General features: G+C 37.1%; 3 protein-coding genes across 5 annotated transcripts; 1 reads left to right on the top strand and 2 right to left on the bottom strand.

Annotated features, from left to right (window-relative positions):
* Positions 1-6,187: 6,187 nt before the first annotated feature.
* LOC137711487 (GDT1-like protein 1, chloroplastic) lies at positions 6,188-12,528 on the bottom strand. 2 transcript variants are annotated; one of them, XR_015963575.1, is made up of 14 exons: positions 12,233-12,528; positions 11,704-11,788; positions 11,262-11,564; positions 10,925-10,978; positions 10,170-10,231; positions 9,726-9,794; positions 9,290-9,341; positions 9,076-9,150; positions 8,823-8,952; positions 7,847-7,917; positions 7,564-7,611; positions 6,724-6,797; positions 6,493-6,559; positions 6,188-6,383 (listed from the first exon to the last, which is right to left on the bottom strand). XR_015963575.1 is itself a non-coding variant. In XM_068450733.2 (12 exons), the coding sequence occupies exons 1-12, from the start codon at positions 12,409-12,411 to the stop codon at positions 6,726-6,728; spliced, it is 1,200 nt and encodes a 399-aa protein (XP_068306834.2). In that variant the 5' UTR covers positions 12,412-12,528; the 3' UTR covers positions 6,600-6,725. The 2 variants fall into 2 exon arrangements, 1 of the variants encoding a protein (XP_068306834.2); XM_068450733.2 differs by lacking the exons at positions 6,188-6,383; positions 6,493-6,559 and having other exon boundaries at positions 6,600-6,797.
* A 923-nt stretch (positions 12,529-13,451) lies between these two features.
* Positions 13,452-18,047, top strand: LOC137711687 (uncharacterized). Of its 2 annotated transcripts, none has more exons than XM_068450952.2 (10): positions 13,452-13,652; positions 13,852-13,957; positions 14,160-14,259; positions 14,849-14,992; positions 15,224-15,282; positions 16,151-16,218; positions 16,306-16,357; positions 16,694-16,861; positions 17,011-17,610; positions 17,698-18,047. In XM_068450952.2, exons 1-10 carry the CDS (start codon positions 13,645-13,647, stop codon positions 17,911-17,913), a joined length of 1,521 nt encoding a protein of 506 aa, XP_068307053.2. In that variant the 5' UTR covers positions 13,452-13,644; the 3' UTR covers positions 17,914-18,047. The 2 variants fall into 2 exon arrangements, with proteins under 2 accessions (XP_068307053.2, XP_088551863.1); XM_088695737.1 differs by having other exon boundaries at positions 13,507-13,652; positions 13,840-13,957.
* A 201-nt stretch (positions 18,048-18,248) lies between these two features.
* LOC137711688 (putative disease resistance protein RGA3) lies at positions 18,249-21,648 on the bottom strand. Its single transcript, XM_088695735.1, has 2 exons — positions 18,795-21,648; positions 18,249-18,415 (listed from the first exon to the last, which is right to left on the bottom strand). The coding sequence occupies exon 1, from the start codon at positions 21,042-21,044 to the stop codon at positions 18,795-18,797; it is 2,250 nt and encodes a 749-aa protein (XP_088551861.1). The 5' UTR covers positions 21,045-21,648; the 3' UTR covers positions 18,249-18,415.
* Positions 21,649-26,337: the final 4,689 nt, after the last annotated feature.

Here is a 26,337-nt window from a genome sequence, read left to right as displayed (position 1 = left end):
TTGAATTTCTTTATGTCCGTCTGCGTGGTTATCGTCATGGGCCAGCTTCTAACCTATTTGGTGAAGTAGTTAGCCACTACGATCGTCATGCATTTGCACCCACTAACAAGCGACAATGGTCCTATCAGGTCAATTGCTTGTTAGTAGGTAGTGCATGCACTGGCTTGAAGTGCTGCAACTGTCACACCTTTGTATAAATTCTTCAACATCTTGATGCATAGTAGGCCAGTAGTAGCCTGAGTTGAGACTTTTTTGCGCCAGGGAGCGGCTTCCTAAGTGATTTCTACAAAGGCTTTTGCGGATTGAGCTCAAAACCTTCAGGTCGTCGGGAGGCGCCATGCAGTGGAGATTGTGGTTCTGTAAAGGATATACGAACTAGTATGTTGTTCCACACATAGTATCGTGTTGCTTTTGTTTGAGCTTTCTTGACTCCAGCTTTACGGGAAGTGTTTCGTTGACTAAGTAGTCGATGATGGGGTTTTACCACCTTAAGGTTATGTTAATCTATGCCACCTCATCTGTTGGTTATGTATCTATGCTTGGCTTTTTCAAGTACTCGACTGGATGGAGCATGTAAAAGGATGTTCGAGGGTGGAGCCTATGCCTGCTAGCACATTCGTATGGGGCCCGAATCTAGGTTGACGGAGCAGGTTTACCCGTGTAGCTGCTGCATGGGCGCATTGGGCTCACATTTGTGAATGGCCTCTGTGCGTTAGGCTTGGGCCCACTAAACCTACTTCCAAAGACTGTGCGCATTGGGCCTTTTGGGCTTGCACCTTTTTCTAGGTTGAGCACTAACATGCAACAATGGTTCTATTAGGTCGATCACTTGTTATTGTGAGCGTCTTTTAGTGCGGATCTGGGCATTCATCATGGGTTTCTGCATGTTGTGGACGAAGCCATTACGGCTTGGGGTCCATAATTGCTATTTTTGTTGTTGCAGCGGCATTGATGGCAGTCCGTAGTTGTGGGTTGCGGTGGTCATTGCCGTTCTTGCTCCATTGACTGTTCCATGTATGGGTAAATGGGACATCTTGTTCGTTGTGGTTTTGAAATTTCCTACCAATGTATTATTTCCCTATTGACTGATCAAGGAACTTTTCTAGGAAAAAAAATTCAATGACTAGGGATGTACGGGAAATTCAACGTAACAAAAATTTCGAAGAATAATGCGAGAGCCTTCTTCGAGTATTTAAATCATGCTCTCAATGAAAGAACCAATTTGTGATAGCAAAAATCTGTCGTCTTCAGTCTAGACGAATTTGTACCTACAAAATAGTAAGCACCTTTGATCAATGAGCAAAACCTCACGCACTTACAAGGTGGGAGGGGGTTTGGCCAATGGTTCTTCAATACCTAAGTTAGTAACTCTGAAAAGAGCGAGTGTTTAGAGCTTAAGTAAGTAGTAAAAGCTTACCAGTAAATGGTGTAGGTGAAGCATTCATAGGTAGGTGGCCAACTATGGTAAGGTTCTTCCTTTCATGTGGCGACTTCCAATTGGCCAAGATGAGTCATCCATAGAATGGATGAGGAAAAAATAATTCTAAGATATCAAGTATGAGATAATATCTTAAAATTGTCAGGTAAGTATCCTTGATTAATAGAGATGAAAATTCTTTACTTGTTTGAGTTACCCCTCAACCAGGAATGTATTAAAAATATAATTTGGCAATTAATCTTATTTTTAATACATTTGACTTTTCCATACCACGAGCATGGTAGCTTAGTGATGTCATAGGCAGTTGCTTGAGTCTCTAGAGATGTTGAACCGCGAATGAGAATATTTGTGAGCGCTGCCCATTTAATGAGGTCACTCTCGTCTTTTGATTTATTTTTTTTTTGGGAGTAATTTTTGCTCCGCAATTGAGTGTCGTCTAAAAAAAATAGTAGTCAAATAAATAGTGCATATGAAAGAGTATGTAGTGTGACAAATTGTAACTTCATGATAGTAAAGTGTCAATTTTAAAAGACAAAAACGAAACCACCACATACCCTAAATCACAAGGGTGCTTAATGTAATTTACCTTAAAATAAATAACATTCTTAATTTTGTTTTGTGTTGAACGATATCGTTACGTTAGATAGTTAATTAACAAGAGGAAAATCAAGGAGAACCGAACCCACACCATATGCATGACTAGAATTGCCTTCCGCAACTGCGATCCAATACCACCTAAAACTTTTATAATTTTTGTAAGTTGCCGAATTTTTATTTGCTGAAAACAACTTAATGCTCGATAACGTCCAAGTAAAGTCTCTTGGATTAACAACCACCCCCCACCAACCAACAAAACAATGTATGTACATTTATTAGAAAACGACCATGCTCTCTTATCATGAACAAATACACATTACCTTTCTTTTGTTGAAAAAAAAAAATTGATCTAATTTTCGAGTCATTTTGTATGGTTTGTAATTAAGCATTAATATTAAATTAATTAATTGTAAAATAAAATATGTTCAAATCCAAGCCCTTATGCACCATGGTGTAAGTCAACATCTCCAATTAATTTTCTTCTGTTGTGTAATCTCAAACCAAATTAAGAACTTGTTTAGAACTGCTTTTAAAATAACTGAAAGTGTTTTTAGACGAAATGTTTTTTGAGTTCAAAAGCACTTCCTGAAGTGCTTTCTGCAAGAAGCATTAGTTATGTGCTTCTTGCATGAAGTACCTTAAGTGTTTTTTTTCAAGATTTACTTGTATTTTTATTAAAAAAAAATGATTTAAAAAATATTTTTATTAAACTAAAAACGGTTTCAACTATTTTAAAAACAGTTCCAAACGAATTTCAAGTAATTAAGATTGAGACCAATACAGTACAAATCCATATCCCTAGTGATTAGTGAATAGCACCGATTAACTTTAACTATGGTTAACTTTTTAACCAAACGTAAACTGGAGTGGTTAGTTTAGAAGGGATTGGGGACGATGAACATATACAAGCATTTACATTAACCGCCGCATATGGAGTCGTAACGACGTCGGCCGGTGACATTTTCTTTGTTTATTGCTTTGTCGGTCTCTATGTGCCGCCTCCAAATCGATGAGCTGTGGAAAAATTGAGATGCACACGTCATCATGACGTATACATGTGTTGAACTTCGTGTCATCAGCGGCTCGTCACCGCTCTGCGCTCTCTCTCTCTCTCCTCCTTTCCTCCGACTCCAGTGGTCTCCACGCGCTTCGAAATCTTGCAGACGAAAACTGCGGAACCTTTCCCGTCGCGGTATTCTGTTTCCTGGTTCTGTGGCTTTGGCGGTTAGTTTTGGAACCTTTCATCACGCGTTCTCCTAGCGCGTCGCATATAGGTGCCCGTTTATTTGAAACATATAGCTTTACTTTACACCTCATTTACACTTTAAATGTGAATAGTCTTCTTTACCTTCCACAATTATAATCAAACACAAAATGTAATTTTTAGTAAACTAAAGTTTATCAATAAACTCACACTCCTAATCAACATGAAAGAGCAAATAATAAAAGAATTCGAAAGGAAAGAGAAGCTCACACTTTGGTTGTGAAGGGTAATAAAGTGAAGGTGATGTGGGACTGTATGATTTTCTTTATGATTTGTGTGGAGTGAGAAATAATTTAGAAAATCATAGAATTGACATGTGGACTTTTACCCACAAGTGACGAGAATGTTCTCATTAAGCTGACGAGGTCATTTCAAAGTAGTTTAACCCTCAAGAAGACCTAAGTTGCTGATTATGACTTCTCCCAGCTCTCTTGCTCACGACAAGTAGAAAATTCAAAGGAATTAAAGACATGATTAGTTATTAATTTAAAGGAAAACTAACGAAAAGTCCTCAAAAACTTTAGTTTTAATCAAAATGACAAAATAAAATTGTAAGTGAATTGTATCATGAGTGACTTTTTAGGCTTAAAATGTCCTTAACGTTAAAAGTGAACAGTAACATGAGTGTTTCATCAAAACTTCCTTAATTAAAACCCTCTATATAGGCTTTCCTTATTGAATATCAAGTCAATCAAGTAAGGAATCACAACCAATACACAAAGAGTCGGGGGTCGGAGAACACACTTCGAAGGCTCGCTTAGAATCCCAAATTCTCAAGACCGACCCTAGATATAGCTGGAATCTCGTTATCTCGTAATGTTATCATTTAATCTTTTTTTTTTTCTTCGAAGCTTATGCCTCATTGGCAACCAAAAAAAATTTCTTCCCTTATCTTATTCTTATCTCCCACATGATCTAGACACGTAAGAGCCAACAATTGAGTTTTGCACCGTCGGATTGCATCTATTTTTGGGTGTGGTCCGTTGGATTGCAAAAAAAATTCGTCGCGTACATATATATATGGATTGGTCGGACATTTAGAAATGAGTTAGCTTCTAAAGTGTCTTTTGAACCATAATCTAAACCTCTTTTCTCATGCATCATTTAAATTTCGCATCTACTTTGTACCTAGATTAGCTTTTTACTTTTCCATTAAAAAATAGATTAGCGTATTGAACGAAATAACTTTACTGGTTACATTGCTTGTCTCTCCTTAAATCACAAAACTTTTATGGACTTTGAGCTCATGTTCAAATCTTTTTGTGACCTTAAACAAAATACCCCATAAATAAGTCATCATTGAGTTATTTTCCATTGTTTTTGGTTATTCTCATCACCATCAACAGGGTATACCCACAATCTCGAGCTGAAATGATATATGCGTGACACCTAACTGTCAGCTATCATTAATATAAATTCACATAGAAATTTACATATCGTGCACCAACGAGAACTGTTGGCAGGGAGAGCCGAACCGTGGTAGGGCGATACAAAAGGTAGAGACCTACCAACTGAGCCAACCCTCGTTAGTGTGTTACTTTGTATATCTTGTACATACAAATAATAGTTTGAGACATACAAAACATACCTAATAAATTACAAAAACAGAAGGTTACATACGTGTCTACTTGTATAACTAATAAATCACAAAAACAAGTAATAAATAAATCATGATTGTGTTACTCACAATAGCACGTAAAAAGCGGAGAATTTTCTTGATAAATCCGATACACGTGTTTGGTTCGAGGTTGTTTCAAGTGTTGACATCGTTGATATTCCACTTTAACGGTTTCAAAGTTTGATTTTTTTTGGGTTTGGTCTGGGGAATCGGGTGGAGACTGGAGAGGTCGAGTTCAGGTGCCTTCACTTAACATTTCCAACCGAGAATATGCTCTATCATATTCGGCGGCCCCTCCGCTGGTGGTGGTGCTTGGGTGCCGTTTCATGCACGTGCCACTAATCACGTGGAAGGCCACTGCATTTGCTTTGCAGTTTGCAACTTTGCATGTTTGTCTGCGTCTAATTTTGTGGGACAAAAGCTCATCGACCCTACCAACCATATGCATCACAAAAATGGTCCCACGAAATCTTGTCGCTTGAAAAAATTCCATCATTTATGATAAAGGTGAAGAATACAGCCGCCTCATTAGGAAGCGTGGGGAACTGAGTTACGATTAGGTTAGGTTAAGAGTTTGATTCATTTTGATATAATATTAGTACGGTTTAGTAGAGAATGGCCAAGTTGATCTTAGTTTCTGATTTTGATTCTTATTGGTTTGAGAAGCCTCCGGATTTAATCTAGGACGCCTTCTTCAAAGATTATATGTCCGTATAATGCTTCAATAAAACCTCCATCGTTTCACTTCAAAGATAAAAAATAATAGTACGATTTAGTAGAGCTACCAGAAGTTTAAGAACTGTATGTACGAATCAAAACTTGAAAAAATTGACTAACAAGATGACATCTTGTATGTGTTTAGCATTGCGCTTATATCCAAAATGACATCTTATAATTTTATTTCTCTAAAAAAAAGAAAAACCGCCCCTACTCCTTAGAAAATAAGAGAAATTTTTGTGTGTACCTTCAGGTAGTGTTATACTCTTATTTGTCAACGACAAGATTAATGTGTCCCAATTATATTAATGAAAAGAACAGTTGTAACATGAGATTAATAACATCACTCAATAAAATAGTGTGTGTGGGATCGAATTAAGCATTTAAGAAAGATGGAAATCAAAGCAATATGAAAAGGGTGACAACTATATTACATAAATAAGGAAAGAAATGGAAGAAAGTGGAGGAGCACTTGAAATTTAAATTTTGAGAGAAAGATGAGACTGAGAGACCAGCAGCGTACGGAGTCAAAGTGGAAAGTGGAAAGCAAGGCTCACGTAAAAAGTAAAGAGGGAGAAGATGAGAGAGTGGGGTTTTGTCTGCCTCCACAATCATCATTTTTCCATCACTTTTGATTCTCCCTCTAATGCTTCTATTGATGGGTTAGGGCGTGCCACGTTCCTTCCATTTTTGCTACTTTTTCTATCTCGCACTTTACATAGACGTTTTTTTTAGTCTCTCACACACTCCTGTTTAATCACATATTCGTTTCTGTTCGATTATTCAATTCAACAGCTAGAAATCAAAAAAGATGTGTGCATGTGAGAAGCTAGAAAAGGCGTGTGAATCTATCTCCACCTGAAGTTTTGTGTTCAAGTGGTTAACAGGTTTATTGTTGCACCTGAAGTCTCGTGTTCAAAACCGCCTTGTTTCAGTATTGTTCAAAACCCCCAAGGCAAAAGATGTTTCAGTCAAAGAATCAATGTTTGTACTAATAAACTGATTAATAGGGACAGGATGACAATAATTACAATAAACAACGTGCTTATGAGTTATGATCAAGTCAAAAGAATATGGGAATCTTATTACCTTTAACTTACAATCTCAACCAGTGTTACAGCTGCAAACACCAGAAAAAGAACGCCTCCGACGTACGCAATGGCCTGCAGAAGGAAGTAGAAAACGACTGTCATCCATTCGTCTGCTGTGTGCTTACACATAATTCATCCATGAAAGAAATTACTTAAGAGTACAAGTCATATTGAAGAGCAATACGATGATTTTTCCATTTGGACACAATGGAAAATGTATCGTTAGCAGTGGCGTTCGATTGGGAAGGATAAGAAAATTCCTTTTTAATCCATATAGGCCGACTGCTAGCGATTCAACCTGGGAAAGTGTCAAGGCATAAAACTGATATGGTGAATGAATGTGCTAGTCCAACCAAACAACCTTTTTTAAAAAGCATGCAGAGAAGGATGCTGTTGACTCATTTTCGGTTGCCACAGAATTTTGATGCTTATATTCTATGTCTACAGATTGTGACTAAAAGGAATTCCACTGGCTGTATTCCACATTGTTCAAACCGATTCAATGCACTACTTATTTTCTACTAAATAGGAGAATAGCGGAAGTCAAAAAAACCAAGACAAGAAGTTTTGAAAGTACTTTGTAATCTAGATAGGTTGGGGATAATTTCGGACCAATTCATGACATGTTTAATCATATTCGCTACCTTTATGTGAAGTTTCATGTCTTACGATAGTTTGAAATATTTGATAAGTTGTCGACACCAAACGACAGAATCATGTCATTTCCATTGAACAAGAAAGGTTGGAAACATAGTTGCATGACGGTTCTGCTTAACGAAATCAACTTCAGAGGATGCACATTGGCTAATGAGTAAAAAGGTGAAAAGTTCGGTGTTACCTTCTCTGATAAGAATGTGCCCAGTAAAGAACCCCCCAAAACAGCAAGCTGCACCCAAAAAAAGAAAAGAGGAAATGGAACAATAGCTTAGGTCCACAAATAAGTAACAAAGATGAGTCAAAGGAGAAAGTGAAAAGTTAATCTAAATGACAAGGGACAAGATTGATGTCAATTGATTTGCTGTAAATTGCACATAGTTGATTAACTACGACATCAAAGAGCACCTCCAAATGGCCAATATCTTCTTGTCCATAATAAAAATTAGCAGTAAAAGAAACATTACCAAAGTTGCAACACCGTGACCAGCTAGCGCTCCCCCGATGACTCCAAGGGGTGAAGAGGCTGCAGCAAGTGCTGCATATGAAGCAAACCATTGTCTTATTAATGTAAATTATCAAAGGAAGACTGTATGTACAAAATAGTGGGACCTATGTTCCCTGGCTCCATACAAACTTAGACGTAAATGTATTATATAATCTATGATCCAGACTTTCTCACCATCTTAAAATAGCATTTTATAGCAGTGTGATAAGCCGTTAAACTTAAACATACCAGAAACAAAATTGGAACTAAATAAGCAAGAGCACATCACACGTCAGATGAATTCACTTCCATATTCCTATAAGGACATGAAGTTTGACACATTCATTATCTTATCTTCTACTTGACTATTACACGTTGCATGTTGCAAGGAATTAATTCATTTTGTGTTTTGGTAAATGACAATATCGTCTTTCAAATTCAACGGAAATTGGGGAACAAATCGACATATTAGCCAATCTCAGCGCAAAATGCTAGCATCATTGTTGGCCATATAAGATTAACTTGGTACTTTCTTCAGGCAGAAAGAAAGGAAGTGTGGTCATCCATTAGCGGTATAACCGACTCCACAATCTGAAATATAAAAAGTAATGTGTGATGTTAAAATGAATTTCACTTACTGCTTTTCTTATTTTCTGTATGTTCATTTTTGGGTATGAAAATTCAACATTTTCTTGGCTGTTACTCGCTTTTACATTTTTCAATGAGTTAGTTTTTGTTCTTTCATAAATTGAGAATAGAACAAATTTCCTTCAAATTAATTGAAAGTTGAACTATACACATTAGCCATTCTCAAAATGCCAACTCCATCAGAATAAGCTATTTAATTTTAACATCTTGTTACTCTTCCTAGGCTAAAAGAAAAGGAAATCAAAGAGTGATCTTTCATTAGGGGGAGAAATATCTCAAAACTTTGAAGCATATATGATCCAACTCACCGATTGTGGAGAAAAATGATTTGTCTCCCCATTCAGCAACAAAAACTAGAAGGAAGGTGCTAGCGGCGGTGCTAGCAGCAGCTAGTATTCCAGAACCATTTCCTGAAAACTCTGAAACAGCTAGCTCTGCCTAATTCAAGAATGCATACATGACAACAAGATTAACTATTACAAAGAAAAATGTAGCTTCAAAAGGAAACAAAGACGGAATAAAAAAGAAAAGAAAAACAGTCTTGATAAGTCCATTATTTACCTCCCTCTGTTCATCTTCTGCTTTCATACCATCACTTGAGGTGGCATCACGCAAAGTTGAAACTCCAAAGTAAACCTGAAATTACGTATGTTTAATAGTTATGGAGCAGATTTCAAGATTTGGTGGTCATGCCAGCACAAAAAGGAAAAAGGGATGCTTATAAGCAAGCATCGTAGTTCTATTGTTCTCGTTAAGAATCAAAGCATTAAATTACCAAGAGCAAAACTGCAGCAATATCATCAATGGGTAGATCAGTCTCGCCAAATCTGTACTCAAAAGACAAAATCAGAGTGATACATAACAAATGACAGTATAATTAAGAGATACAAATTGTATAGACATATCCAAGTGATGTATACTAGTAGGCAGAGGACCTAAGAATTATATGAATACCGAGAAATCAGACCAAAAGCATCATTTTACGTGTAGCATTTGGCAATTACCTACCACAAGTTAATTTAACCAAGTTTCTCATCTTCTCAGCTTCTCTTTATTACCAGAAAAGATTTATTACTGCTGTGACCCAGATAATATACCACGTGAAACCATTTAAGCTATGTTTGGTACTACACCACTCAATAGCATAATTTTATAAAGAACAATTAACAGATACAATGATCAAGACCTACTGAAATGAAAATCTCAAATACCTGAATGGTAGGATTTCATCGACATAGTGAAAAGTTCGTCCAAGAACAACAGATATGATGGTCATTGCCCTGTAAGTAAACAATTCTACGATTTAAGGATGTACTGCAACTACAAAACAATAGTTCTGGATAATATGGATCACTTGTATAAGGAATGTGTGTGTGTGTGTGTGTTATTCGTAACTACCATACTGAAAGAAAATATTTTTGGCTCAAAACACAATTACTTGGTTAATAAGATTTGAAATGCTATGTATTGCTATTAGCTTTAAAAAGCATCAGTTTGCCATGTGGATTTCATGCTTAACCTAAAAGTTACAGCTTGACCTATGCTCACACATTATTGGAAATGTTCACACAACGCTTTTCCAATAATCTAGTAAACAGAAGTTGATCATGCAAAAGAACATTTGTATCACACCATTCACAAACAGAATGACATACGCAAGTGCGCCAAAGGTCCCAATAAAAACAACTGGAGCTGAATTCCTAGCTGCTAAAAGTGCCTGCAGAAAACAGAAAATTTCAAAATTATGCATGATCAAAGCATTTTATCTTTATGTAACACTAAAAAAACTTATATGCACATGTTAATTATAAAGAAAAATAGATAACATTAGAGAAAGAACAAATCAACTATGAGAGTTCCTGTGGAATTAGGTTCATCCCGAAGGCAATGCTTGTGTTAGGGACTTCTAAGTCCTAAGAGATTGAGGCCAAATTAGTAAGGAATGGATTACAAAATGTTATAAGGAGGGATTAGAAATGTTCCACTTGCGAATTACAAAGACATGCGAGAGGGTTTTGCAAATGACCTGCATGGAAGGAGTCATTCACAAATAGCTCTTTCATGTCTTTGTAATGCTCATATGGGTGAATTTATAATTCCTCCTATTTAACGTTTTTTACTTGGCCTAAATTCCTTGGGACTTGGAAGTCCCTCACCCAAACATACCCAAAGTCATTAGCATCTCTCTCTTCTAACTTTACCTTTTTCGTTAGACTTGGACAATATTTGATAAGTCAGTTGATAAGACAATTGGGAAATAAATAAGGAAGATGAAAATCTCTCTGATGCGTAGAAAAATGTTCATATGGAGTCTACAAAAATAGATCAATCGCCATATGCACAAGTTTACCCTGTCCACTAAGATCTTGACATTGAAGTACTACTGGAGTATGAAATGTTTAGCTCTTACCGCAATAAAGAAGGTCTTATCCCCTAGTTCTGAGAAAAAGATCAGCAAAAATGCCTGCAACAGAAGGAAAACGCACTCTTATATTTACTTGTCATCAGAGATGCATGTTAATAAATGGTTATCCTAATTTTGGTAAAAAAGAAAGAAAGAAGGAAGACGTGTACACTAGAAATTATCCTAAATAGAAAGCTCAAGGGCACTAAAATATAATGAAGTCATCAAAGCCTAACAGAAGATTGTTCTCTCTAATTTAAGACGATGTGCTGACTACAATTCAGGCTTCACTTACAAAAACAAAAATGCCAGGTTACATAAGTTAGAGGGAGATTTTCCTAACTGAAGCAAAACCTGTGCTAAGATCGCCAAGGTTCCCCAGAAAAGGAATTGAGGGCAACCCACTTGCAAGATCAGAAACCGCAAAAGCAGGTTCAGAGCCTTGAAGTGCAAGAAATCCACACAGCATGATAGCCTTCCAAAAATGAGAGAATCGATTATAAGTAATGTGCATCTCTCTGTCCATGTGACTATCCGCTTTTGAGTTTTCCTTTGCAAGGACTGTATCTAAAGCCACGTAATCATCCACAACATGAAATTGTTCTGTGGTCACCCGACATTTCTTGTGATTAAGGTACTGTAACTCCTGCATCAAAATCGGTAATTTCATTTAATATTTGCATATCTTCTGCAACATCTACTACAAAATTATGCTCAGAGAACAAAAAGATACACTTTTGTTTCTTTCAAGGTTATAAATGAGAAATGGCATGAAGATTCATTACAAGGCCATCTGGATTTTCAGAAGTTTGTAAAAGGCGTCCAATCCATTCCTCGGACATGTCTGCCGCATTCCACTTTCTTGAAGACCTGAAACACAAGAATCCTGCTTTCATTTTACAATTCAGTTCCATTTTTCACCTACATTTTTAAAAAAGCAACTTTTGTTTGCATTCTTATTGATGAAAATATATGCAATGCCAGTGGCATTTATTAATTAGAACTTAGAACCAAACATATAACTTGTACCGCAAACAACACAGTGGCACGGCTAGTCGTCTACCATATCAGCAATTAAGCCAAAAAAAATCTTGCAACAACATTTTCCATATGAATTTCATCAGTTTCGCATTTCCATTTTTTTTTTCCAGCCCGTTTGAGTAAGAAAAGGAAAAATTATTGGATTTCTCTACACCAAAATTCAAGAACAAGGCAAAAATTTCCAACAAAAAGAGAAACCAACCCATAATTTCTATTCATAATTCGAAAAACTTTTCGAAAAAAATGAGATGGGAGTTGATGTACTGGAGTCACCTGGTGGAAACGAGAGTTGGGTTTGGGAGAGAAATCTTGGAAATGAGCTTCTTCGAGCGCAATTTGAAAGAAAGCAAGTAACAGGATGAACATAACAATGGCGGCTTGGGGGGCTTTAGAAATGGCGAAGGCGGCGAGTGCACCCCCAAAAAGCTGTCCGAGAGAGTTATGCTCCGCATTCTGGAACTCCCTCTCTCTCTCTCTCCTCTCTCTCTCCCTAAAAGTGAAAGCTTTTTGGTGTTTGGGGTTGCAAGTGTTTGACAGTTTGAGACTCAAGTGGGAAAGATAAGCAATGGGAGGAGAGGGTGGATGATGAAGCGCCAAGACATCCTTACCGTTTTATCTGCTTTATTGAAATTGTATTTACCCCCGCTATTTTCTCGAAATTATGTTGTGAAACCCGCATACTTTTTTTTTTTTAATACTTTTCTTACACATTTAAAGGTCGTTTGATAATTATTTTGTTTTTACGTTTTGTGTTAGTGATATGCATGAAATATGTGAGGTCAAGATTCTTTATTTCTTCCCCTTTCTCCCATCAATCTTCTTCATCCTCCCTTTCCCATAAACTTGTTATATAGGAATCGAACTTGAGCAGATCCTCTGAGAAGATAGAGAAAGTCTTTAGGCTTCCCCTCATAAAATATATAGTCATGTGACCTTCCTTGAAGATGATCAACATAGCCCACCTTATAGAAGTCGACTTGAGCTTAGGCAAGAGCGCTTTCATGACCCGTCTTCTCGCTCTTCAACTGCTCATTCGCCTTAACAAAGTCTTCATTGACGTTGCGCATCTCATCAAAGTCTTTATTCAAGAACTCAATGGCCAGCAACATGCCCTTCAGCTCCTCATCCTGGATGCAAATTCATTGGCAATCTTTTGAAGAGGATCGATCTCGTTGGAAACCCTATCAAGTCACAAAGTCTTAGCAGTCCATATGCTATGATATGTTGTCAATATGGCGTTCATATGTCACCGATGACATTGTTGATACGGCCTTGATATTTTGCCATAGCAGATTTTTGAAATTTTAATCGATTCTTTTATGCAAATAATGACACATGGATAGTATAAAGAATTTTTTACGTGAGTAATACTAGAAAAAATAAATTTTCGTTAAAAAAAGCTAGTACAAATTTGTGTTTAGGAGAATTTTTATTTTTATTTTTATGAACAATAATATTAATAATGTGTTTCAAATTCATTTTGATAAAAATTGAACCGAAAAAATATCCCTATGCCGTATAAGTAACGGGCAGGAAAATGGATAGTTCAGATTATTGATTTAGCAACAGTGCTATTCAAGCCAAATTCCCCAATAGAGACAAAAGCAAGCACCGCTTCTCCAACTCAGCGAATCTCTCTCCCTCTCTCTCAAGTCTGAACCAGTGGAAGCTCCTGCAATTCGACAATGAACAGGTACGCTTTGATCATCAAAACGACAGCGTTCCAATCATTATGTGCCCTAGCCTCCATCCGGTCCCGAATTTGCCACAATTTCACGCCTTTTTCCATTCGTTTTTGCTGATATGCGATTAGGCTCTGCAAATTAAGGTTCAAATATGTTGGGATTTAGTCTAATTGTGATTATTTTCTCATAACACAGCTTGATTATCAGAAGAAATCTTGCTGAAAGTATCAAAAGATTGAAGCTTTCTCAAAGGACTTTGTGTACTGACGCAGCTGCAAAAGTTTCCAGCTCCAATGGTGCCCAACCGGGCAATGTAAATCTCTTGAACTTCACCCATTACATGTTATTCATATTTTGCTATCTGGGTTTTCTTTTTCTAGCCATATATCGGACCCGAAATAAGTGTTTTTTTACAGCTCAGTATATTTTGTATTTACCCAGTAAAGTGGATTAACTTGCAAGAATAGTAATGTTTCCCCATTGTTGGGTTTGATGATTCGTTTTAAAATCCACAGGGTCGTGTGGAGCAGCCGAATTTTTCGAATAAAAGCAATCCGTATGACATTGCTATTGTTGGAGGAGGGATGGTTGGCATGGCTCTTGCTTGTTCCTTGGGTAGGTAGTGTTTTTTGTTTGTTTTAGACTTTGTTAATAACTTCATTGTTGTAGATGATTATGTACTTTCTTGTGTTAGAGACTCAGGGAATAAGTTGTTTAACTAAATCAAGTTGCAATTACGGTTGATATCATGTCGCCGGTTCATTTTAGTTCCTTCACCCGGCATATTCCCGCTTTGTTACAAGTCGAAGGCCAGTTGAACAGTTATTGAGTTTTTCATTCGTATTGACTTACTTAACATGTATGATTCATCTAGTGTGGATCCTTAGATTTACAGCAGATAGACTGACAACTTTTACATGAGTGACTTTTTGAATGGGTTTGGTGGAGCACCGTATTGTGTGCTTAAAGACGTGACTTCACTTGGTTAATATTACTTTGGTTTGGTTCAGGTCAAAAGAGATTAGAAGAAAGTTTGTGAATTAGTTTGTGATGTTGTGCTTTTTGTTGCTCAAGCTAAATAATCTAATAATAAATTCATCTTTAGTAGGAGAAGATTTTTGTTGAATTATTTTGTGATGTAGCACATTTCTTTACTGATACACTAAAAATTTCAATCTATCGTCTTATTCTTGTGCTGCTTTAGCAAAAATGCCATTGACAAAGCAATTGAAAGTTGCCATCATTGATAGCAATCCCGCAGTATCAAATGGGCTTAGCATCAAGAAAGAAGACCCCCCTGATCCAAGGGTCAGTACAGTAACACCTGCGACCATATCTCTCTTCAAAGGTATTGAACTCAACATATTTGTTGTTATTTGTATGTGCCAGCATCAATTTCTCACGTTCTCCACTAGCAATCATGTTAAGTGAGCTCAAATAAGATGAGATGTACCTTGTTTTCCCCATTTGTAGGAATGATTGACATGCTTATTTATTTTTATTTTAACCAGCTTTCTTGGGTAGTCAGAAACAAATATTAAACTTGTTATGAAATTTCAATAACAGTTGTACTTTACAGATATTGGCGCTTGGAAATATGTGGAACAGAATAGACATGCATATTTTGATCAAATGCAGGTGACTGACTTTTCCAAATTTCATAGCAGTTTAGTAGTTACCATTCTGTTTGTGTCCCCATGTTGACTTACTGTATTTTTCAGATTTGATTCAAATTAATAAACCTTTCACTACTGAAAAATCATGATCTCAACCACTAGTATACATATCTAATTGTTCAGTTTTCCCTCGTTAGTTTCCTTTTATACCTTTTACACATCTTTATTGTAGTTGATCATGAGAAACGAATTGATAGATGGTCTCAGACCAGACTTGTTTGTTTTAGTCCCATTGCAAACTCTACTGTCTGATCATTGACAAGGGATAATGGGCAACAGAATCTGATAGATGAGAGATTGTGTGAATGAGCGCATTTCGTTGAAATAATACAACTTGACCAATGTTTAGGGGTTTAGGATGGGACCACAGTAATTACTCATGGCTAGTGCGTTAGTTAATAATCATTATGTAAATAATTTCTCTCACAGTGAATTTGGTCTTGTCAACTAAAAGGGAGATAGCCCAATGAGAGAATTGTGCTTCACTATTGAAAGGTTTGGTAAAGATATGCTGTATGTACTTTGATTAATTTTATACAAGGCTCATTATTATGTACAAGCTTGACGGAGTTGATGTTTTTAAATAAAATTTTGTTCTGAACTTCTCTTTTTGTTTTTACATCAATAGTTCAACTCCTAATGGCCTTTTATAGTGAATTTATATTTTCTCCCAACTCTGTTCTGTTGCGTCCTACTCTCACTGTGGTTTCGTCTTAAAATGAATTACAGTGCTCTTTAAATATTTCCATCTAGCTGACGCGATATGATGGATGATTGGTGGAGGTTGAATTTAGTGAAAGACTTATCTATTCTTCTATGATCTCTTGTAGGTTTGGGACTATACTGGCTTAGGATATACAAGGTACGATGCAAGAGATGTACATAAAGATTCTCTGGGGTAAGAAGTAGATGATTTTTTTTCTTTTTGCAATTCATTTATTAGCATTACTAGGAGGATCTGATGCCGATTTCGACTTATGATCAGGTGTGTAGTGGAGAATAAAGTACTGCACAGTTCTCTATTGTCATGTATGCAGGTATCTAGCAAAGCTGAATGGTTAATTTTTTATTTTATTTTATTACAAACGAAACCTGTAATCACTCGTGTAATTTCTTGGTTCATATTGTTCTGTTTTGTCTCTTTATTTTTGGTGGCTGAGTTGTGTGTTCTCATATTTATTATTATCTATCCGTTTTCCTTGAAGATATCATTTCCTGACATTTTTTTTCTTGATAAAAAGTTTCTCTAAACCACCGTCCATTCTTCTCTTAATTCTCTGTCGTGTTTTTGAGAAATGACATATGTGTTGTTTTCATTTGTTGCATGCAAGTCTTAATATTTTCTATTTGCTAATAAGGTTAAACTTTAACAGAATACAGATTTCCAGAAGACTATCTACCCTTCCAGATTGTCCACAATGACTTTACAGCCAAGAAACTTATCCATGGGGGTGGGAAGCACGTCATCTGGGTTGAATGAGCAGGGGAACTTAGCGAAGCTTGATCTAATTGATGGCAACAGTCTATATGCAAAATTGGTGGTAATTTTCGGTTGCATTTGAAGAATTCTATTTCCCCTTTAAATGATAATAAGATCACAGAAACAGCTAAAGTCATAATGGCAAAGTTTCAGAAAATACTGTAATTCGTAAATTATGGATTGGCATCTAGTCACATAGTCTTACTGCAGGTTGGAGCTGATGGGTCCAAGTCACGTGTTAGAGAGTTGGCAGGATTTAAGACAACTGGATGGAGTTACTCGCAGAATGCAATCATTTGTACTGTCGAACATAGTGTGGAAAACCGATGTGCATGGCAACGCTTTCTACCTGCTGGGCCAATTGCACTTTTGCCAATAGGTGATAATTTCAGCAATATTGTTTGGACCATGAAACCGAAAGAAGCAACTGACCGTAAATTAAAGGCTGAGGATGAATTTGTGAAAGATGTCAATTATGCTCTGGATTATGGATTTGGTCCACATCCTAATTCAAGCACCTCGGGAGGTGGAGGCATATTTTCTTGGTTTCAAACAAACGCGAATTTATCTGCCAATGATTGCTTCAAAGTTCCACCGAAAGTGTTGAAGTTGGCGTCTGAAAGAATGGTGTTTCCATTGTCTTTGATGCATGCCAACAACTACGCGTCAAAGCATGTGGTTCTAATCGGCGATGCAGCACATACCGTTCACCCTTTGGCTGGACAAGGGGTTAATTTGGGTTTTGGAGACGCGTTTGCTCTTTCAAGAATCATTTCGGAGGGAATTGCAGTGGGAGCAGATATTGCCGAGGTAGGTGAATTTTCTTTTAGTCTTTTACTTATCAAAATTCATTGGTTGAATCGACTCATTTGATGACGTATCTCTAAACTTATGCAGGTATCGTTGTTGAAGAAATACGAAGCAGAGCGGAAATCAGCAAATGTCACGATGATGGCAATCCTGGACGGGTTCCAGAAGGCTTACTCCGTTGATTTCGGTCCTTTAAATGTTTTACGGGCAGCTGCATTCAATGGAGCACAGTACTTTCCACCCCTTAAGAGGAGTATTATTTCATACGCATCAGGGGATCAAAGATTGCCAATTTTCTCTTAGAGACAGATGTAAATATTGTGAGACGTTTTCATTTTTTCCGTCAGTCTTGTAAAACAATAAATGTTCTTGTCAACAATCTTATGCCTCGGGGATTCTTGAGCCATTTTCTTTTCAAGTAAAACTTACAACTCGTATTCCCAGTTGTGCAATTTGAGAAACTCAAATTCAAAAGCACAAGTGCCATAAACAAATCTGTCACGCTTGTACAGATTTACGTCAATGCAAAGCCGGAAGAACACGACGGCCTTAAAAAGGCCGGACCATCGAAACATAACTGGTCTTGTTTTCATGAGCGGATCAACACCAGCAAAGTTGATGTTTCCCTTGTGACTAAGTAAGTTGTAAACACTCTCTTAATCCAAATTATAGCATCCACAATTCAGAAAAAAAACATAAAAGTTGGAAAAACATCCTCACATCGCACTTTGTACATATACACACACTCACTTATTCCAAACTCCAAAAAATGGCTACAATGCTCCATCCTTTTTCTGCATGCGATCTGCAATTTTTTGAAAACATTAGGGAACTAGGTAGTTAAAAGATCTGTACTTAAAACATAGATCCTACACGTTCAAGTAATTACAATGTATGCGAGAGTAAGTGCCCGTTGGTTCTACTCATACGCACTTTCGTTATAAGCATGCATGAATTTGTAAATGCAAGTACTTCCTAAAGAAGCACTACAAATCGCACTAAAAAGTGATTTTAACCACTCCAAAAGCACAATATCCTTCAAATAAATCTAACCGAAAAATTAGTACGAGAACCATTTGGATTTGGAATTACTAACATAAAAAGGCATATAGCAAAATTTAGTGTCAGAAGAACCACAGGTTAACACATTCAGTTGAAGAAATCAAGAACTAGAATATTGTTACCTAGTTAGCAGCCGATGAGATAATACGCCCATTAAGTATAATCTTCGGAACATTAGCGATTTTGTGCCAATCCTCACCTTCTTCCGGTCTGCATCTTCTGGTTAGAGGACAGTTGTAAATCTCCAACTCTCTCAATGCCGTGAGGCGATGCATGCCCTTTGGAAAATCAGACAGATGGGAACAGTTTCTAATCTTTATTTGTTGGAGAAAAGTGAGATTCTCGAACCACTCCGGGAGTAACTCGAGATAAGTACAATATCCCAAATGCAACGTTTTCAGAGTGTTTGCAGACTCTTGAAGCCAATGCGGCAACTCCTCCAAATTTGAACCTACAATCCACAACGATTGAAGACCTCGGATACCTTCTCCCGACCTCATCAGATCAAGAACACGACAATTATAGATAGCCAAATTCTCCAATGCAGTCATATTACATGACAGAGACTTCATATTTTGACAGTTCACTATAATCAACGTTCGAAGATTAGGCAGGGTTCGCACCCCTTCCCCGAAGGATATAAGATATTTGCACGCAGTGATGTATAAAGTTCGAAGAGAGGTGAGACGTCCAATTACTTCCGGCAAATGGCGCTGATTTATGGTTAAACCCAAGTACCTGAGGCTAATCAGGTTTCCCATGTTTTCAGGTAACTCCTTGATTTTTCCACAGTTTATAAGCAGTAAGGTCTGCAAATGCTGCAGCTTGCAAATGGAACCAGGAAGCTTCTTTATCCGCTGATTATATGACAGGTCGAGGTATCTCAAGTGACTCAAGTTACCGATGGAACTAGGCAGTAACTTGAGGGTCAAGTTACTAAGATCTAGAACCCGGAGGTAGTTGAACATTGAGATGCATCTCTTCAAAAAAGATTGATTGTTGACACCAACTTCTGTAGGAAGATATTCACTATTCAAGTCTGGAATTAGAATGGTTCGCAATTTCTCAAAAGGGAGTAAGAATTCGGGGTCTTCTTCTTTATCCTTGGACAATTCCTTTTGAGATATTGACACATGCCGGATCATCGTGGAAGATTCACCAGGACGAAAATTTAGAGACGAGTATTCTAGCTGTGCTGTTGAGATTGCTAAATCATGAACTAGATCGTGTATTCTAAACCGTACAAAAAGGACATTATCTTCCTCAATCTGGAAGAAATATCTAGAACATAATTTCCTAATGTAGTCCAGACCGATATCTTCAAGTTCTTGGTATCCTCTGGAGGATTGAACAAAGCCTTGAGCCATCCACAACGGGATCAATTCTGAACTTCGAAATATGTAGTCCTTGGGGAACAGTGAACAAAAGGCAAAACAAGGTTTTAAGTAAACTGGCAACGCATTGTAGCTTAACATGAGTGCAGGTAAAATGCCGTCACTTCCTTGTTCCAATTTCCATATGTCACTATCTCTTACATGTGACCAATAACGTTCGTCCTTGTTCGAGCAGAGTAGGCCACCTAGGGTATACAAGGCAAGTGGAACCCCTCCACACTTCTTCACAATATCTTCCCCTATTTTCATCAAGTTCGGATGGTTTTGCTCTTCTCTTCTTGCAAATGCCACTTTTATGAATATGGTCATGCAATCTGAGAGGGGAAGAACTTTCAACAGATGCATGTGTGCATACCCCATAAGCAAAGCTACTGATTCATTGCGCGTTGTTACAATAACTTTACTCCCGCAAGCTGCAATATTTAACAAAGATTTTAAATCAATCCATTTTTTGACTGTTATTCCCATTGGCCCCTTGTCCCAGACATCATCCAACACCAGCAAAAGTTTTTTACCAGTCAAAGCACGTCGCAACTTCATTTGCATCTGTTCAATACTTTCGTCACCAGATTTTTGGCTGGTTGCCGCAGTAACAATTTCGCGAAGCAATCTTTTACTATCAAAATCGTCTGAGACGCAAACCCATATTCTTAACTCAAAGTTGGTCACTACCATGTTATCATTATACACCAATTTAGCAAGCGTAGTCTTTCCCAATCCTCCTAATCCATTAATTGAAATAACAGAAACATTCTCCTCATCACCTGGGCCAGTGTGAGTGTCCTTAAAAAGTTGGACGACAATCTCTTCTTTTTCGCTCTCTCTCCCTATAACATCTGGGGCGTGCACAAAAGAGTGGGTCTCCCTCTCCATGTGCATGCCATGCCAATCTGCAGATCGTTCGGCGAGATTGAATTGAGCTTTTGCAGCTGCAATCTCACCGAACCTTTCTCTACTATCCTTGACTCTATGGCCCATTTTGTAGCTTGACACGAATGAATTTCGATGTGAAAAGAAGTTGCGTACCTTTCCTTTGATGGTGTTACTCCCAGTCCAAGGCTGAGCACCTGCATCCGCAACTTTTGAAACTCGAATTCATCGAGGACGTCGTCTATATCATAGCAAACGTCTTTCAGCTTTCCCAACCAATCAGTGAGAAGGTGATCCTTCCGCTGTTTTTCCTCCGCATCGAGAAGAACTTTTGCGATGGTTGATAGGGTTTCCCGAAGTTTGTTGAGCTCATATTTGACATCAAATGCCAAAAACAATTCTTGGTAAGCATGGGAAGCAAGCCTTTCCAACACTCTCTCTACAACGTTAAAGGAGAATGACTCCATTAGTTATTGAGGAGGAAACAAGAGAGATGTTTTGAAGGAGGTACACACATACAACACAAGCAAGCTCTTTCTTTGTTTTTTCTTTGTGTTTGCTGGTGAGCAAGCTGTAAGACTTGAAGTCACCGATAGCAATTTCAAGGAAACATACTCGGAACCCAGAAAACAAACGCTACAAACACGCCATACAAAATATAAAATGTAAAATCCAATTGACCAAAACACTTGTGTGATGCAGGAGAGGGCCCAACCGAGTGGGCGGTCATCTCTTCTTTTATGCAACTTGCATAATGCAAGTGTGATCAATGTGGTTCCATATGCAACTTGCATAATGCAAGTGTGATCAATGTGGTTCCATATGCCTTGCCGGGTCCTCTTCGTAGAGTAGTAATTCTTATCTTTGTACCAATGTTCTAAAAGAAACTAAGCGTTAGTCGAGCTGTGGGTTGAAGCCTAGCGCTTAGGCGGTTAGGTGAAAGTCTAGGCGGGCTAGATGGTTTTAAGTATATTTATTATATATTATATAAATGAACTTAAATCATAATATTTTGAATGTTTAGCAATTTAAATTAATTAATTTATAGGTATAAAATAATAAGTATGTTGAATATAATTTATGGATGACCCACATGAATAGTTTGATACTATTCATCCAAAGAAAAATCAGAAAAACGGATGTGTTACTATTCATGCACAGTATTTCATTATTCATTTGAGGAAAGTTTCTGAAGTGAATTGTAATGCTATAGTAATCATTTGCTTATAAAATAAGAGCATACGAAGAAAGGAAGTAGGGCTGGGTTCGGTTTAAATCAGTTTGGTTTTTGCCAAAATCGAAATCGTATCGAAATTTCGGTTTAGTTCGGTACATTTTTTTTCAGTTTGATTTTTTTTTTATTTGGTTTCAGTCTGGTTCGGTTTTTTTCGTGATTTTTTTGTTTTTTTGTTTTTGTTTTTTAAATCTAGATATTGGTGCTTATCTTTGTACTAAGGTTCTAAAAAAAACTAGGTGCTAGTCGAGCTCTGGGTTGGAGCCTAGCGCTTAGGCGAAAGTCTAGGCGGGCTAGACGGTTTTAAGTATATGTATTATATATTATATATTATATAAATTAACTTAAATCATAACATTTTGAATGTTTAGTAATTTAAATTAATTAATTCATAGGTATAAAATAATAAGTTTGTTGAATATAATATATGGATGGCTCACATGAATAGTTTGTTACTATTCATCCAAAGAAAAATCAAATGGATTAAGAAAAACGGATGTGTTACTATTCATGCACAGTATTTCACTATTCATTTGAGGAAAGTTTGTAAAGTGAATAGAAATGCTATAGTAATCATTTGCTTATAAAATAAGAGCATACGAAGAAAGGAAGTAGGGCTGGGTTTGGTTTAAATCGGTTTGGTTTTTCACCAAAATCGAAACCGAACCAAAATTTTGGTTTGGTTTGTTTCATTTTTTTTTTAGTGTGGTTTTTTTCGGTTTTGGTTTTTTTTCGATTTGGTTTCGGTCCGTTTCAATTTTTTTCGTGATTTTTTTTTAATCTGGATATTGGTGCTTTTGCCTCAAATGAATACAAACTGGGGCGACTCGCAATGATGGTTGCATCAAACAAATCATCAATATTTGCAATACAAACATAAACATTTGTAAATCCTAAAGTCCTTAATGTTGAATAATCCCTTAGACGGGGTAGCAAGAATACAACAAATCTTCAACATGAGTTCTAACCAATCCCTCCATGAAAATCTGCTCCCAACAAATCATCAAACAATAATCATAAAGAAATATCCTTAAAGAACCAAAACTTGAAAGCATATTTGCAATACGAACTGACAACACAAACCCATAAATAACTAACAAGCCCACAACACAAAAATCGAAGAAATCTGCAATACGAACCAAAACAACAACCCATAAATTTACACCAAAATTTCAGCCTCCCTCTCTGGAATTTACCCTAAAAAAAACCCATAAATTGACAAAATAAATAAGAGAGACTAAAGATCTCACCCTGGAGTGAGAAGATCGAGAAACGGAGAGAGAAGAATGGAGAAATTGGAGGCAGGGACATGGAGGGAGTCTGGAGGCAGGGGATAAGAGAGAAAAGAGGGGAATGAAAAATGGAAAGAGAAAATTAGAATCCCTTACAAATTTTTTATGTCTTTTAGACTAAACATTTGTGTCTTTTTGAAATTTGATTAAAGTGTGTCATTTTTACGCATTGGAAAGTAGATTTTTTGGTTTCCTCTTCTTCTTTGGAAAGAGGAAAGCATTATAACTTTGGGTTTTTTACCTTTTCCTATTCTTCTTCTTCCCCGATTACTCTGTAAATTCTCATCTTCTTTTTGTGTTCCGTTTCCTCTTCTTCTGTTTTGCTCTATAATTCTCCTTCTTCGATGGAGTGCAGAGATAAAGGTAGTCGCGATGGCGAGGGAGAGGAAGTCGTGGTGCAGAGAGAGGGAGTCGAAGCGGCTAGAGTGTTTTCAATTCTGGGTTTTATTTGAACTTTCTTCCCATAAACCCTTCACTCCTCCGCCTAGACCACCTAGGCCATCTAAGAGAGCCTTGGTGGGTGACTAACAGGTATACTTGCTATAGTCATCAAGTAACATGTAATAGTTGAAACCACTAAGTGAAATCCTTAAGGCAGAACCCCACAAATCACAATGAAGCAACTCTAAACATTGTGTAGATATAGATCTAGTAGTATTGAAGGGAAGTTTGTGATTCTTAGTAAGAGAACAATCAGCACAAAAGAAATCAACAACATACTTTTCTTGTAATGCTACTTTATTTCTAGACAATATCCTTCTAAAGATGGATGATGAAGGATGTCTCAATCTTTTGTGCCAAACTTTGACATGAGCTTTGACACTTATTAAGGCTGAAGGAAATGAAGAGGGTGTACTGGATGCTTGAAATGGATATAAGCCATCTTTAATTGGTCCCTGCAAAAGCATCTTTCCTGAAATACGATCTTTGACAGTGATTCCATTAGGGTCAAGAGTTAATGCACAATTATTGTCTTTTAGAAATTGATAAGCAGGCAATAAATTGTGTTTCATGTGAGGAACAAGTAAGACATTACTCAGTTTAAAGAACCATGAGAAGTATTCAAAGAGGAATGACCAATATGAGAAATGTAAACCTTGTCTTCACTAGTATATAGAGATGGTGCTGAGATATTTGTGATATCATTTGTGATATGAGAGGTGGCACCAGAGTCGATCAGCCAAAATGGATTAGACTTGGAAGAGTAGGGAGCACAGAAAGCATCCAATTTTGCAGGTGGTACTATTCTAAAGATCTCATGGTTCATGCGATCAAAGCAATAAATTGCTTCATGACTAGTGGAGCCACAAATTTGACAAGGAACCTTATAATCTGTGTGAATTGAAGAGTTCTAATAATTGCCAGGAGAGCCTTAATAATTGCCACGAGAATAGTTACCTCGATTATTGCCTTGATAGTTGTTATGATTGAAATTTCCTTGATTGTTCCCTCTGTTGGTGTTGTAGCCTCGATTATTACGATCTCGATTAGAATTGTGCCTGAATGAGTTTTGCAGTGGCTGATTTTGAATAACAAAGACTTGTGGAGAAGTATGGAGAAGAGGTGCCTAAAACTGCACAGAGGAAGCCTGAAATGGCTCAATGATGGTGGATGACATGGATTGTTTTATGCGAGCCATAGAGATCTCTTTTGTAAGAAGCAAGCCATGAAGTTTATCAAGAGAGGTAGATGAGAGACAAAGCATAATTGAGTCAGTGAAGGACTCAAATTCGTCAAGCAAACCATGAAGAGTTGCTGCAATTAAGGTGCGATCAGAGACAACAGATCTAGCAGTTGTGAGAGAGTCATAGATTTCTCTGATTTGTTATAGGTACTCAGAGATCGATTCAGAGCCTTTTTGAACTAATTGAAGACGAGATCGTAGTTGATGAATATGAGCATCCAATACACCACCAAATCGTTGCTCAAGTTTGATCTAGAGATTATGCGATGATGAAACACCAACAGTGAAGGGAATAATCTCCTCAGACAGTGTAGAGTTCAACAAAAAAAAGTAGGTTTTGATATTTTTCATACCATGATTCAAAGGCAGGGTTGAGAGATAAATCAGGCAAGAGCACCGATGGACATGGTTCAATGTTGTCAATGAGGCCGAGGAGCTTAAATTGACGTAGAATAGGTGCAAACAAGGCACACCATGGAAGGTAGTTCCATCGTTTCAACTTGATCAGAACCATACTACCTATTATGAATCGTCAGAGAGGTATAAGAATTTGATGTTGGAAAAATTCCAGAAATTCAAGAAAAATTAGGGTTTGGCAATGTCGGTTTGATTGGAGAAGATGACTCCGAGGGCAATGCCATGACTAACAGAAATTAAATCAATGCTCAAAATAGAAATTGTAGGTATGAATTCAAAGAAAATGAGAGAAAATCAATGAATATTCATCGATTTGAACAGCGGAAGAGGATCGATCGTCGTGAGGCAGAGCGACGTGATACCATATAGAAACTGTTATCTTAGTGAGTAAGAAAATTGAGTTTTTAGAGAGAGAGAGAGAGAGAAATGTAGGGAGAGATTGGATTATGAAAGATATGATTTCATTACTTGATAAGTGGGAGAGAACAAGGGAGAAGGGGAAAGAGAGAATTAGGGTTGGGGGTAGGAAGACAAATGAAGGAGGGGGAGGAAGAGGGAGAAATGAATTGGGCTCTTCATCCCATTTCTAGCTATTTTTTCATATTTTATATTTCTTTTTTTGCTAGAAATATATTAAATTAGTTATTTATTTTATTTTATTTTTTAGTCAAACGATATATTTTATTAGATTAGATGCCACTGACAGGATTTGAACTTATGCCGTCATGCAAAGACTAACACCTTTCCACCATTGTAGTAAAGTGTCACTTGCAT

This window comes from Pyrus communis, chromosome 6, assembly GCF_041283825.1.
Source record: "Pyrus communis isolate YQ-2024b chromosome 6, ASM4128382v1, whole genome shotgun sequence".
Lineage (NCBI taxonomy): Eukaryota > Viridiplantae > Streptophyta > Magnoliopsida > Rosales > Rosaceae > Pyrus > Pyrus communis.
This window is presented reverse-complemented; position numbering and strand designations above follow the sequence as displayed.

What these genes read in the sequence shown, in the direction of transcription:
- LOC137711487 (XM_068450733.2), bottom strand. Translation starts at nt 12,411, where the DNA reads ATGCGGAGCATAACTCTCTCGGACAGCTTTTTGGGGGTGCACTCGCCG. An exon ending in GATGAAATCCTACCATTCAG is followed by an intron (nt 9,342 to 9,725) that starts GTATTTGAGATT and finishes TTTTGAGTACAG; the next exon opens with ATTTGGCGAGACTGATCTAC. An exon ending in CAGAAGATGAACAGAGGGAG is followed by an intron (nt 8,953 to 9,075) that starts GTAAATAATGGA and finishes TTCTTGAATTAG; the next exon opens with GCAGAGCTAGCTGTTTCAGA.
- LOC137711687 (XM_088695737.1), top strand. An exon ending in CATATTTTGATCAAATGCAG is followed by an intron (nt 15,283 to 16,150) that starts GTGACTGACTTT and finishes GATCTCTTGTAG; the next exon opens with GTTTGGGACTATACTGGCTT. An exon ending in GTCTATATGCAAAATTGGTG is followed by an intron (nt 16,862 to 17,010) that starts GTAATTTTCGGT and finishes GTCTTACTGCAG; the next exon opens with GTTGGAGCTGATGGGTCCAA.
- LOC137711688 (XM_088695735.1), bottom strand. Translation starts at nt 21,044, where the DNA reads ATGGGCCATAGAGTCAAGGATAGTAGAGAAAGGTTCGGTGAGATTGCA.